This window comes from Nothobranchius furzeri, chromosome 7 (assembly GCF_043380555.1).
Source record: "Nothobranchius furzeri strain GRZ-AD chromosome 7, NfurGRZ-RIMD1, whole genome shotgun sequence".
NCBI classification, from domain to species: domain Eukaryota; kingdom Metazoa; phylum Chordata; class Actinopteri; order Cyprinodontiformes; family Nothobranchiidae; genus Nothobranchius; species Nothobranchius furzeri.
The window spans coordinates 36,044,325-36,059,530 of NC_091747.1; the positions used below are offsets into that span (position 1 = coordinate 36,044,325).

The 15,206-nt window shown below is 43.7% G+C and overlaps 1 protein-coding gene across 4 annotated transcripts in view; it reads right to left on the reverse strand.

Moving 5' to 3' along the window:
* The window catches only part of arhgef4 (Rho guanine nucleotide exchange factor (GEF) 4), a 61,320-nt gene that overhangs the window by 17,541 nt on the left and 28,573 nt on the right, over positions 1 to 15,206 (reverse strand). For 3 of the 4 annotated variants that reach the window (XM_015954821.3, XM_015954822.3, XM_054751370.2), the window contains 2 exons: positions 1,097 to 1,276; positions 580 to 762 (listed from right to left, as the gene is read on the reverse strand). In XM_015954821.3, coding sequence (XP_015810307.3) covers positions 580 to 762; positions 1,097 to 1,276 — 363 coding nt within the window. Of the gene's footprint in view, positions 1 to 579; positions 763 to 1,096; positions 1,277 to 13,832; positions 13,991 to 15,206 lie in introns of those variants that run through there. The other variant, XM_054751369.2, reaches the window with a different exon arrangement.

The following is a 15,206-nucleotide window of genomic DNA, read 5'->3' on the forward strand; positions in this document are numbered from 1 at the left end:
AATCGAACCCATGACCCTCCGATCATGAGGCAACCCGCTCTACCACCTGAGCTACTGCTGCCCCTGTTTTCACACGTCCTCACCGCAAATAGCTTGTAGAGTGCTAAAATTTTTAGCAGTTAGCTCAGTGTTGTAATGTGGAACTGGGGAGGATGAGGATTAAACTGTTGGAGGATTTTATTTTTTACTTCAAACCAAACGAGACACGACCGGTTAAACTTTGGAGCAGTAAGGTGTCTGTTGCCTTTTGCTGTGAATCAATAACCTAATTATCGCCTAGTGTTTACCACATTCTATATGCATACATACACACAATAACTGTATATTTTAAATAAACCAACCTGGTGTTTTCTAGGTTCAAATAGACACAAAATCTTGTTTTTTATTCATTCTACTGGTCGTTTATTTTGCTCGAATTGAAATTGAGGCCTGCCTCTAATTCTGGCCTCCTTCCAATAAAGGCCTGAACCAGGATGCACTTGAGTAAATAAAGGCCTGTATTAGAGGATTTACTGTAAATAAAGTCTGCATCCTTTTCATTGGAAGCTTCAGAGGCTAATAGAAGGAGTCAGATCAGACCTCACAAATGTCTTTCAGGTGCTTGATGTAGTCTCGCTCTGTGCTCATGATCTCATTGATGACGTTGGCTCTCATCTGCTCCTTACAGGGTAAACCGGGTCCTGCTTGTTCCTCATCTCCAGCTTCAGCCTCCTCCAGATAGGACATGTACTCCTCCACTGGATCGTCCTGATTCACACGCAGCTAAAGAGAACCAGATCATGGGTGAAACCATCAGAAGTTCTGTAATGAAAACCTGGACCTGTCACAACATTTCTCTGTTCTTTTACACTCAAGCAAAAAACTACAGTGGAAATAAGCTGATTCATGTTGTTTATGATAAAGCTTTAAAGTTCCTCCTACATGAGAAGGTCTTTTCTCTAATCTATTTCTGGTGTTTTTAGTGATGACCCAGTAAAACCAGCAACAGCAAGACTGGGACTAGTTGTTTTTGTATAAAGCCTTGAGACGACCTTTGTTGTGAAATTGAACTGAATGTAACTGAAGATGGCTGATTTGTGGGCAGAGTTGGACTCACCCGTATAAAGCTGGCAGGAAACCAGCCCTCGCTGTCCATGATGCATCCCCACCACCACTCCTTGTTTGTGGCATCGATCACTTTGATGACATCTCCAGCTTTGAAGCCCAGCTCCTGTGCGTCCATGGTAACGTGGTCCCAGAGGGCCTCAGCATACACCACGCTGCCATCACTGATCAGCTGCAGGAAGAGAAGGCCCACCAGTCTTTTTGTTACTGAAGACATCACACAGCACAGTAATGTCACGTTGCCATGGGGATGCTGAGAGTTCTCAAAAAACTAAAACAAAAATTCGCAGTCAGTCTGATTTTACCACTGTGTCAGTGTGAGGCTGAGCCTTGCTGCTCCATAGTCAAAGGGATGGCTTTAGATTCAAATTAGGATAAAAAAAACTGTGTGTACCACTCCAGTAATATCTAAATCAGGCTCCTGACCTTCAAGGAAACCAAAAACAGACAACAAGGAGGTTCTGCGCTTTCTGAGCAGGACGAACATCACACAGAAACAAGAGTCAGTGGGAACCAAAACCATCAAATCAGCTCAGTTTTAGCTCTTTAACAGAAAGTCTAATAAAACAAGGTATTCAGAGGCTGCAACAGCTTGGAGGAAAAGTGTTTGGTCATATCATCTTTAGAGCTCTCACATGGTGGAACTGCAAACTAAAACGTTTTACAGCATCCACTCTGATTAACCTCTGAAGATCGGGTTCTGCAGCATCACAGCCCAAGGTTTTTATCAGAAGAGGAAACATCTTCATACTTAACCTCGACCTCTGGAATCAAAGAACCATATGATCACGAGAGAAGTCAGTCCAACAGTTGTAGTATGTACAGTGGGGCAAAAAAGTATTTAGTCAGCCACCGATTGTGCAAGTTCTCCCACTTAAAATGATGACAGAGGTGAGTAATTTTCATCATAGGTACACTTCAACTGTGAGAGATAGAATGTGAAAAAAATCCATGAATTCACATGGCAGGATTTTTAAAGAATTTATTTGTAAATCAGGGTGGAAAATAAGTATTTGGTCAATAACAAAAATTCAACTCAATACTTTGTAACATAACCTTTGTTGGCAATAACAGAGGTCAAACGATTACTATAGGTCTTTACCAGGTTTGCGCACACAGTAGCTGGTATTTTGGCCTCCATGCAGATCTTCTCGAGAGCAGTGATGTTTTGGGGCTGTCGCCGAGCAACACGGACTTTCAACTCCCTCCACAGATTTTCTATGGGGTTGAGGTCTGGAGACTGGCTAGGCCACTCCAGGACTTTCACATGCTTCTTACGGAGCCACTCCTTTGTTGCCCGGGCGGTGTGTTTGGGATCATTGTCGTGTTGGAAGACCCAGTCACGTTTCATCTTCAAAGCTCTCACTGATGGAAGGAGGTTTTGGCTCAGAATCTCACGATACATGGCCCCATTCATTCTGTCCTTAACACGGATCAGTCGTCCTGTCGCCCTAGCAGAAAAACAGCCCCAAAGCATGATGTTCCCACCCCCATGCTTCACAGTAGGTATGGTGTTCTTGGGATGCAACTCAGTATTCTTCTTCCTCCAAACACGACGAGTTGAGTTTATACCAAAAAGTTCTACTTTGGTTTCATCTGACCACATGACATTCCCTTAATCCTCTGCTGTATCGTCCATGTGCTCTCTGGCAAACTTCAGATGGGCCTGGACATGCACTGGCTTCAGCAGCGGAACACGTCTGGCACTGCAGGATTTGATTCCCTGCTGTTGTAGTGTGTTACTGATGGTGACCTTTGTTACTGTGGTCCCAGCTCTCTGCAGCTCATTCACCAGGTCCCCCCGTGTGGTTCTGGGATTCTTGCTCACCGTTCTCATGATCATTTTGACCCCACGGGATGAGATCTTGCGTGGAGCCCCAGATCGAGGGAGATTATCAGTGGTCTTGTATGTCTTCCATTTTCTAATTGCTCCCACAGTTGATTTTTTCACACCAAGCTGCTTGCCTATTGTAGATTCACTCTTCCCAGTCTGGTGCAGGTCTACAATTCTTTTCCTGGTGTCCTTCGAAAGCTCTTTGGTCTTGGCCATAGTGGAGTTTGGAGTCTGACTGTTTGAGGCTGTGGACAGGTGTCTTTTATACAGATAATGAGTTCAAACAGGTGCCATTAATACAGGTAAGGAGTGGAGGACAGAAAAGCTTCTTAAAGAAGACGTTACAGATCTGTGAGAGCCAGAGATTTTCCTTGTTTGAAGTGACCAAATACTTATTTTCCACCCTGATTTACAAATAAATTCTTTAAAAATCTTGCCATGTGAAGTCATGGATTTTTTTTTTCACATTATGTCTCTCACAGGTGAAGTGTACCTATGATGAAAATTACTGACCTCTGTCATCATTTTAAGTGAGAGAACTTGCACAATCGGTGGCTGACTAAATACTTTTTTGCCCCACTGTATCTGTCTTCTCCCTCACCTCCTCTTGATCGTTTTCATTCATCTTTTGAAAAAATATTTGTTTAAACTATTCAGAACCATAACATTCTCTAACAGCAGAAGTAATAAGAAGCCAGCACAAAGCAATCACACAAAAACCAACACAAAATGCAAATGAGCCATCAGGAGTATACTGTTTACAAGGAGATCAAGTACTCCACACTAACATCAGAGCTACAGACATGTGCATTACTCAGATTCACATTTGTACGTCCTTGTCCTTTATACTGTTTCTTTTTGGAAACTCAATTTTATATTTTTATTTATTATTTTAACTGCTGAATGTTGCAATAACTGCCTACTGTCTTTGTGCATTTACCTGTATTAGTTTTCACTGTGGGATCAAAAGTCTACTCTTCAGGTGAAACTGGAAAAATAAGAATATCATGCAAAAGTTTGGTTACTTCTGTAAAAGCAAAAGAGCCCAAACCAAGTACTGATTCTTTTATTATTCAAATGTCTGACATTTCTCTATTTATAATCCTTGTTTTATTGATACCATTCTAATTGTGTGATATTTTGAAGGTGGTGCTTTCATAAGCTGTGGGCTGTCACTAGCCTGGCCAGCCATGCCAGTGCTTCCTTATGGGTCCTCTGTGTAGAATAGATGTCATGGTCTGCGTCTCCCCTCGTGTGTCTCTTTGTGTTCTCCATCCCTCTCTAGGTTCTCCTTTTGTGTCTCCTAGCGCCCTTATGTGTCCTTGTTCTGCGTCTTCCTCATGTGTCTCCTGGTGTTCCCCAATTGCCCCCAGATCTTCAGCCCTCTAGGTTTCCCTCTTCAGGCATCCCCCTCCCAGGTCCTGTGCTCCCTTGGCCCCCTTTTAGTCACGCCCCTGTAGTTTTTCTTTCTGTAGTGTTTTCCTCTAGTTTCAGCTTTCCCTTAGAATATTAGTTATGTTTGCTGCCCTTCAGGTCTTTAGGTTTTATTCTTAGGTCATTTTCCTTAACTACAGCTGTTCATGTTATTAGTCTCTCTAGTGTGTTTTTTCTTATCGGTGTTTGAGGTTTTTTCCCCCTCCTTAGATTATTAGTTATGTTCCTGCTCTTCTTGTCTTTAGTTTTTATTCTTAGGTCATGTTTGTTTCCTCCCTAATTAGTAACTCGGTTCACCTGGTCTCTCTCGCCACACACCTGCAGGTCATCTCCCTTTCATCCTCCCCAGTGTATAAAGCCCTATCTCAGTATCTTGTCGGTCCATTGTTTTGTGTCAGCGTAGTTTCGTGCCTCGTCTCTAGGTTTTGTGCTCTGTGTGAGCTTTCGTTCTCCTGGGTTTCAGGACTTTGATTTTTGGCTTCCTGCCCTTTTGGAGTTTTGGTTCCTCATCCTAATAAATCACCACAGTTATACCAGATAAAGGCTTGACATATCTGGCTTTGCTTGTAATGAGTGTGCCTCATATATTAGTTTCATCCTTTAAGTTGAATTACTTAAAAAAAAATAACTTTTGCACTGTATTCAAGTCTTTTTCTGTTTCACCTGCATTTTCAAGTTCAGTTCAGTTTAGTTCCAATCCAGTTTAAGGTACAAAATAAAACCTAACAAACAAAATTCTACTTTGAGTTTTACTCAAAGCAACACAACCAGGATTACACAAAGCAGCTCGTAACCCCATTAATGAAGCAGCAGTAGTGATATCCAAAGGGGGTGATAGATAGCCAGTGATGCTGATAGAGACGTCAGAAGAGATAAATCCAATCAGGCATCACCAGCAGCACAGAGGACGTTTGGACGAAAAGAGGAGGTCAGGCATCAGCAATTTACCTTCAGTGCTGACTGCTCAGTTGTGTTGTATAAGGTACTTCCTGTTTGAAGCTTTGTGCTAGTTTAGATTGTTTTTATGCAAACTGACAACAACTATACAGGTGAGGTGTCCTGAGGACATGGTTAAACTAAAATGGTCCACAGCCCCCGATTTCAAATATTTTCCAGAATTTTCTAAAACTACTTTGAAGTTCACAAAAACAACTTATTGCTTCACATGCGTTCTTGCCATTTTGGAGCCATTTTAGCTGCAAAAGACTGTTTGATGTTGGGGGTTTTTTCTGCAGATTGTGAGCAGTATCCAGGATATTTGAAGTAAGTATAAGTTGAGAGATGGTCTTGCTAATGTGCTCCAGGAAGTTAACCTCTACATCCAGATGACCTTTTGATGGATAACCAAGGGTCAGCTCTGCATGAGTAACCGTGTTGACTTTTGCACAGAAGAGCTTGGAAGGAACCAGAGTTCTGGCTGGTTCTCAGTGATTATGAAGGGCCCCAATGTGCGGTTTACTCTTTCAGTGAAGTTGGTTTGGGGGTGATAAGCTGATGTGATGTTGGGGGGGGCAAATGTAGTGAACCTGATTAGGCTCTGCCAATTATGTAGAGTAATGGTTTAGGCTCTTTTTTGAAAGATGAACCATTCTACACTTTAATTTGTGATATTAATTTGTAATAAATTAATAACCAAATTTTATAGTTTTAAGAAGACTCAAAGGTTGTTTTCATCGATAAACTGTCGATAATATCCGTGGGTCTGTGTTTCAGTTCAATGAAGAGACAAGTTTGAAAGTTAAATGATTTAATTCTTCAAATTAAACTAATGATTTTGAAATGACAAGCATAGGAAACAACAATCAACATTGGCAACTTTGTTGAACAATCTTTAACAGTTGATATTGTAAACTTGGCCTTTTATGTTTTCTGTAAAGATTGGTGTGCTGAAAATCAGTTCATGTTTAAACAAAACATGTTTTGCATAAAGCATGAGGTTTTGGTTAGTAATTGATTGGGAGAATAACAAATGACTGAAGAGAATAGCGTTGATGAGGCAGAGCTTTGTTGCCAGCGTTCCATTGCATAATGGCTTCAGACACGTATATAAAAGTGTTAGCTTTTACGTAAATCATTGGATGAAATTACACAAACTCACTAAGCTCTAATTAATGCTCTTGCAATAGTTTGTGTATGTGTGTGTGTGTGTGTGTGTGTGTGTGTGTGTGTGTGTGTGTGTGTGTGTGTGTGTGTGTGTGTGTGTGTGTGTGTGTGTGTGTGTGTGTGTGTGTTTGGGGGAGGGTACGTTGGAACTTTGTCCCCCCCAGTTTGAAAATCCTATCTGCGCCCTTGCCTGCTATAGAGGAAAGTCATTTTTGGCCATTCTATACAAATGACTATGTTCTTCTAAAACACATGACCGTAGACCAATCCATTAATTTCCCTTCCCTGGGACAAATAAAGCTTTTCATTTTCATTTCATTTTTAACACGATGGACAAGTTCAGCGTCCACAGTGGAAGAACCAGTTCCCAAAGTAAATTTTGTAGAATGACAAACTCATCAGAGACAAGACCGACATAAACCTATACACTCTACAGATTACACAAATATAAACAGGTTCATTTAAAAATATAAAGTGTCACTTTTCCTATTAATTCATGGTTTGTGTTCCTAGATGTCGAATCTCAGCTCGAGGTCTCCCCAGCCAGAAATCAGTGAAGACCAACTCTCCGTCTCTCTGGTCTGAACCCTTACAGCTCTTGAGTATTGCATGATACAGGATCAGGATCAGGATTTGTTTAAGCTGGTGATGAGGAAACTCGCCTAGATTCTGTCTACACACCTCAGAATATTGTACACTGTTTCCTTCGCAACGTTCCAGACACTTGGCAGTGACTAAAATAATATAGTCATACCCTTTAATGGTAGACCTGCTCTTATGATTCTGGCTCATTACCAATGTAGGTACATTTTTGTAACTTGGAAAAACAATTACAAGGGTATCATTTTAATGATTAGGTTGAAGCAAAATGCTAATGCTTTCTACCATGGACTGTCCAAACACAAAGGGAATGTCCACTACTAATACTTTATCTAATTTGGTAAATCTATTTCACACAGCTTCGAATAAAGGGCAGGCAAACAGCTCAAAAATCACATCTGATTGGTTAAAAATCAAATCAAAGTCAACAATGGTAATATATCAGAACTAATGAGTTTAGCTTTTTTACCCATATTTATATTCATTTGAGGGCTGAAGCCTTTATGTTTGTTGCTAGATAATAATAATAATTATATTATATTATATTATTGTTATAATAATAATTATTATTATTGTTGTTGTTGTTGTTGTTGTTGTTGTTGTTGATATAACAGTCAGGAATAATGTAGCATTTCATAATCATGGATTCATCCAGGAATGAACTTAAACGTCTACACTTTTATAAGAAGCTGTTTGGTGAACTGGACCACAGTATGGCTGCAGGATTTCAACACCAGATTGACTACAACAGAAAAAAGGGCCTAGCATGAGATCAGTCAGCTGAATCAGTGAGCAGGTGTTTAAAACTGGATCGCTTTAGCGTGGCTAAACATGTCTGCTGTTCATAGAGGGAATGAATTCTAGAGCCAGAACAAATGTGAGTGTGTACAAAGGAAACTCAGAACAAGGACCTGAAAACAAACAAAAAATGACTAGAATTTGGGCAGAAACAGCAGTAAAATGTAGGGGGGAAATTTTTTTCTAAAAACGTTAAACAGAACCACTACCACTTAAAAAGGAACAAGGTACAGCTGATTGTACAGAATGGGCTGCAGAGTCTGAGAGGTCAAAGATAACTTTTGGTTGACCTATAGGAGGATCTGACAAACTGTCTCATGACCCAGGAAAGAAAAAGACTACTTTCAATGATCATCTTGTCCCTGCAGACAAAAACCAAACACTTTCAGCAAGAAGCAGAACCTGTTGATGAAAATGTGGCTGAGGAGAGGATGAGCCATGGTGTTAGACCTGGGATGTCATTCAGGTAACTGGACCTTCACCAGGAAACAGTGGTTGTCCTGCTGGTTTGTTCATCAGAGCAACCAGCAAAGATCTGACTACACGGGACACATGAGAACACTTTGAGCCTATAATGGGCCATTCCCATCTGTACCGGGTCGGCCCGGGCCGGGTAGCCCCAGTCGGCCCCAGCCTGGCCCGGTTGATTCCACACATCCTTGTCTTAAGCCCATGTGGGCTGATTCTACCCACCAATCAGAGGCTTGCTCTAATGGAAGGTGTGAATTTGCTGTCAGCAGTGGGTGTGTTGGCCCTGGTCGGCCTGAAGCAGACCCCCTCGAGAAGAGGGCTGAGAATGAGCCTTGGTTGGCCCGGAAAAATACCAGGCCACCCAGATATGTAAACAACCTACGCTACCCGGCCCGGGCCGACCCGGTACAGATGGGAATGGCCCATAAGATCAACAGCATCAGGTCTGAACCAAATAGCTGCTAGGTCTGCAGGTCACCCAAGGAAGGATCAGACAGACCTTGGTTGAGAAGGGGACTCCCAGACTACACATAAACCTCATAACGATGCTTTTCACACAGATCATTCAAACTTGCTGATAAACCATTTGCACTGAGCTGACTGTCTGCAGAACAACTGTTCGTCTCTCGCAGCAACTCCTTAGTGGTTTTCCTGTGATCTGGTTTCCACTAAAAACACAGACCATGTCGCTGTTGCTAAGCAACACATTCACACCATATTATAGTACCACCCTACACAATTCACTCCATCTTCATGACTCCAGTCCATGTTTTATAGGAAATACAGCAGAATACATGTTTTTTTGAAAGGAAGTACCTAAATACAGCAGGATGTTGCTGATTCCAACACACACACGCACACACACACACACACACACACACACACACACACACACACACACACACACACACACACACACACACACACACACACACACACACACACACACACACACACACACACACACACACACACAGACTATCCACCATTTAAATGTATTCACTATATGGAGGGGTGGAGCCTACTGTAGCATGAACATGTGTGTGTGTGTGTGTTTCTATGTGTGAGCATGCATGCGTGCATGTATGTGTGTGTGTGTGTGTGTGTGTGTGTGCATGTGTGTACGCCCATGCACGCATGCATGCGTGTGTGTGTGTGTGTGTGTGTGTGTGTGTGTGTGTGTGTGTGTGTGTGTGTGAGTGTGAGCATGCGGGCATGTGGGCATGTGTGTGTTTGTGTGTATGCCCATGCATGCATGCGTGCATGTGTGAGTGTGTGTGTTTGTGTGTGCATGTATGTGTGTTTCTGAGTGTGAGCATGCATGTGTGCGCACGCATGTGTGTGTGTGTGTGTGTGTGTGTGTGTGTGTGTGTGTGTGTGTGTGTGTGTGTGTGTGTGTGTGTGTGTGTGTGTGTGTGTGTGTGTGTGTGTGTGTGTGTGTGTGTGTGTGTGTGTGTTGAACTCAGTCTGGTCAGTGAGACTATAAAATGACAATCAGCTGTAGTTAGGTAGTCTAGATTCTAGACCACCAGAAGTGGAAGCAAGATGATTTTGCTCTGCATGTCAGTCTAGCCACACTATTGGAACCTGGACAGCCCTGTCTGGTGGCTGGCCAATCACAGCACTCTATTGGTTTGGTGGGCGGGAGGATGCGACTGAGTGAAACTAAGCTGGAAATGACTTTGGCCTTTGAAATCGCTTTGGCATCAACTTTTGACTTTTTAGGCTAGGGCTCTTCTTTCAGATTAGAGCTGATAGAGATGCTTGAGTCCAACACTGCCCCTCCCTATAGGCAGATAACACACTGTGTGTAGGGCCCCACCGTCCAGAGAGGCCCCTATATAGCTCCAGTGGACACAGCCATCGCTGCTATGAGGCACGCCACACATAAAGACAGCATTGTCTGCCAGCAGGAGAGAGAAAAAGAGATGAGTAACCTGACACCACAGTGCACCTTGCTGGATTTCTGTTTACTAAATGTACCCGCCGCATTGGTCTTAACATATCATGTGACAGTTGCTTTACTGCTTTCTCTTTACGCAGCTCAAGACAAACTAGAAGACATTTTAAAACAACTCGTAAAAAGTAGCACTTTTACAAATTGAGAATGTTTACTTTTAAGCTTCAGCTAAAGGTGGGTCTGGTGTTGCTGAAATTACAGGGAAAATCTTGTCATAAACTGCTAGCCTAGTGAACTAGACCAAATTCTTGCTTTGCAAAGTTTGGTCTAGGAACGCTCCACTAGAACCTCTGCAGCCCCTAACAGCATTCTGGCTGGCCAATCACAGCTCTCTAGAGGGGTTTCAAACACATAAAGAGCTGTGATTGGTCCGTAATAGTGGGTCAGTCATAGTGCTCTATCTGCTTAGTGAACAAATCACAGAGCTTTATCCGCTTTGTGGGCCAATCAGGGCACTCTATATGCCTGGTGGGTGGGATGATGCAACAGAGTGAAACAAGATGGCGACAGCTCGTTTGAAACGGCTTTTACATCCATTTTGGACTATTAGAACTTGGGCTTCATTAGAATCAGGAGCAGACAGATGTATTTATTTGTATTTGTTTTTAGAAAAAATGATGGGTTTTCTCCTTCTTCAACTGCGGACCGCCTCATTTACTGATAGCTGTTGCGGTGAGTATGTCACATTCATTGTCCAGTAGCATGCGGAGATCATTTGAAAGACAACGGTAGAACCCGCCCCACAACCGAGAGACGTCAATGGAGCGTTGCCAGCTTGCCAGGCTAATAAACTGCTGCAAACCTCCAAATCATGACATGAAGGAGGATTATTCTGTGTAGATAAGCGGGTAATACACTTTCTAGCTGCCCTGATTATCATTTATTGAATGTCTTGCTTGCGTCACATTATACATTCAATAAAATTCTGCTTCAGGCCCCACTTTGGCCAGGGTTGGCCCTGCATATGTCCTTTCTTTAGAAAAAGGGTGTGTTTGTGTCTTCCTCAACAGCGTATGGCGGACTGCCCCATTAATTGACATATGCCTTGTCACCGGACAAAGGAGATATAATAAACCAAGCTACCTGATCTTGGCTGGAACAAAAGCCATGCGGAAGATGAGACTGTCTGCACTTTCACTCTAAATAAAGTTCATCTTCCTTTAATCATAAATGACTTTTTAAAACGTGATAATTGCATAAGTGTGATATAATCATCTCTTGTTTAATTCCAAAGTGTTGGAATAATCTGCGCATTAATCAATGGTGTGTTAGAATGAATATTTTTCCTGCAATTATTCTTTTTAGATCTTAAACTACACCAGATCAGTGATTGTTGATTTAACAAGTTAATCTATCAGTATACTCATACATCATCTGATTAACTAATCAGATTTCAGATTTAATTCACTGCCAATGACGACTAAAGTTGTCATTTGCATTTTTTTTACTGTTTGAGCATCAGAACGAGCCCCCGCGCTGAGAGAACAAACATCTCAGCCCTAAAGCCGATCTTCATCCGCATACGTCACAGATCACATGATCAGGAAGCAACACATCCATGTGTTAGGAGATCGTTTTGGGCCGTTCCTGTAAAAAAAGTGAGGCGCGAACCGGAAAAGCGTCTGCCGATCACAATTCGACAACGGATTATGAAAGAACAGATAACGCTCGAAACGCGCAGATTCTTCCTAATGTAAGAGGTGAATCTCCTCTGTGTTTTGGTTGTTTTGGCATCGACATCATGCTAGTGCGCAACATTCTGTGACTCTTAAAAAAAACAGTAAAAACGGTGAGAAACGCTGGCAGCGAATGCCGTTAGTGATCAGGAAACGGCTGGCAGTGAATGAGTTAATATCAAGGTTTGAACATTCACTTCACATAAATGTGTAAAAAACATTTCCACGTCGCACTGAGAATACCTCTGAGTATCCGAGTGAAGGCGTGATTTCTGAGGTGTTTTGATAACGCTTTTTTAACATGTCAAATTCTGAATTGTCAAATTTGTAAACAGCATTTGGTAAATACAGGAAACACTTCCTGGTCTAGCTAGTCTTCGCCTTTCAGTTGATAAGGCCAATCGGGTGAACAAGCATTTTGAGACCATCCATTCCTTTGACCCCAAGGTCAACGCCTCTCTGCAACACTTGTGAGTGATTTCAGACACAACGGCTCTTTTAACCCTCCCACTGTCCTCATGGGTGACAGGAGTGAGCTCCACCTCACCCCTGCCACGTGGACCTCAAGGGATAAACCATCAATCCTGCTCAATGGTCAACTTTCCTGGCGGGGTTACCCATGAGGACAGTGGGAGGGTTAAGAGCCACCCAACACCTCAGACAGACATTTAACCTGCAGGCCCTGGTTGCATCTCATGGCCGGTGAAAGCTGAATTCAAAGGGGGCTACGACTCTCTGGGTTCTCATGGTCTCGACGTCCGGTGACCTCATCACTCGAGCCGTCTTTCCTCTGGACCGCCAGGAGCAACACATACAAGGGTATTGTAGATTCTGCACACTGGCATCGGATGGTTTTTATGAACAAATCTCTAGCGTATCAAACCATACAGCCAAATTGATTTTACAGCTCAGACACCACAAACTCTCTCAGATACTCACAAGGTTCTGCTAAAACATCTAGCTTCCATTCCCTTACTTCACTCATCATCTGCTGTCTGTCTCTACAAGCAACTGGAGAGAGATAGGACCAATCAGAGCAAAGAACAACATGATATATTTATCGCTACAGACGTGAGTCAACGGGGAAGTTTGCCAAACACCCCTGAAGAAGAGGCAAAATAAACAACTGAAGTAGTTCTGTCTGCTCACGTCTTACAGAAAAGCCCAAGTCCACATCATCCAAAGTCGATGCCAAAGCCGTTTCAAATGAGTACCGTTCCTGAGTTTTTGTAGTTTTCTTTGTTGTAACTCTGGTATTAAGCATATGGAGCGCTGTGATTGGTCAGACACAATACTGTGTGGGCCAATGGTAGACCTGCTAAGGCTACAATAGAGAATGGCTAGAAAGAGCAAATTATTTTGCTACTGGTCTAAATTTCTAGATTGCTGATGCACTCGGCAAGTCATAAAGACTTCGATTCATTCATTCATTAGACCTCACCCTCAGTGAAAGAGGCCTGTCTCAAAGTGTTCACGGTTTATCAAAAGGTTGTTGCTGTTGTTTAAATTGAGCTCATTTCTGTCCTCTGTCCTTCATTCCACATAAATAATAGCTGTCAGAGTGAAGATGAGCTGACAGGGAGCTTTGTGTTCAGCAGCACCATTACGAGACCTTGGCCCCGACCGCTGCATGCTTCTGGTGCTCATCAGGCAGAGGCAGCATTCTCCTGCAGAAGGTCTCTGGAGCTATTCACCATCAAACGAAACTCAGAGACACGTGGTAGCAGCAGTGTGTAAAGCAAACTTCAAGTCTGGCAACAAAAGCAACAATAACACACACACACACACACACACACACACACACCGTGCACTCTTCCATTTAATTATGACCCAGGCATCCTGGTTCTGATACCTGTTTTCTGCTGCCTGCATGTCGGACCCCCATCAGTCTAAGAGGTCCACCCTACCGGGTTGCTCTCCTCCAGCTGTGTGTGTGTGTGTGTGTGTGTGTGTGTGTGTGTGTGTGTGTGTGTGTGTGTGTGTGTGTGTGTGTGTGTGTGTGTGTGTGTGTGTGTGTGTGTGTGTGTGTGTGTGTGTGTGTGTGTGTGTGTGTAAGATCCTCTACTGGAAGGCCAGCAGGAACATGAGCACCACGTTGATGATGATGAGGAGCATCATGATGAGGAACACCACCACCTTCTGGGTGTCTGGGGGCAGATTACAGCGCAGAAGGGTGTTGAAGAACCCCATCTTCTGCCTGCTCCACCTCCCGGATCCAGTCCCTCGAGCCATCAGTCCCCAGGTCTCCTCCTCCTCCTCCTCCTCCCCCCCAGCACCCCTCCCCCGTCTCCGTTCTTTTAGTGCCAAACCTCCACACCACACCGCGTCTCCCCCTCCCCCTGTTTGACTCTCCCTGATGTTGTCTTCTAGAGATGCTCTCCACCTCGACTCGGCTCCGACCGATCCCTCTCCTGCTTCTCCTGCCACCTTGCCGATGCCAGCGGTCTCTTGGCCTGGAGCAGAGGCTCAGAGCCTTTCTGTTAAAGTGTAGATCCTCCCTCCCGGCTGCTCTCCCGCCTTCCTCTGAGCTCTCTTCTTTCTTTCTGCAGCACGTTTTTCTTCTGGAGGATCCTGTAGTCTGCTTCTCCCTCTCAGTCAGCTTCTCAGGGTGAGGACTGGGGGATGGGATGCAGACTCTCTTCAGTACTTGATCATGCCTTCACCTTGTTTCCTTTCTTTCTGTCCGTCTGTGTGTGTGTTCTTCCCAGACTGAGTACACTAACCCACTGCGCCGTTTGTCCTCCGTCTCAGCAAAATGGATCTGAGCTACCTCAGCCATCCATCTCAACACCAGAATCATTCTTTTCCTTTTTTCACCCTCTTCCTTTTTTAGTAAGCCCACCCCTGCATCACTGGCAGCCAATCAGAAAGCTCAGTGTTTAGCACATCCTGGATACCACAGTAGTTTATGCTGGGTCATAGCAACCCCTGGGAAGAGGGGGGCCGGAGCGCCTGGGATCACACAATGTGTGTGTGTGTGTGTGTGTGTGTGTGTGTGTGTGCGTGCGTGCGTGCGTGTGTGCGTGCGTGCGTGCGTGTGTGCATGTGTGTGTGTGAGAGAGAGAGAGAGAGAGAGAGAGAGAGAGAGAGAGAGAGAGAGAGAGAGAGAGAGAGAGAGAGAGAGAGAGAGAGAGAGAGAGAGAGAGAGAGAGAGAGAGAGAGAGAGAGAGAGAGAGAGAGAGAGAGAGAGAGAGAGAGAAAGAGAGAGAAAGAGAGAGAAAGAGAG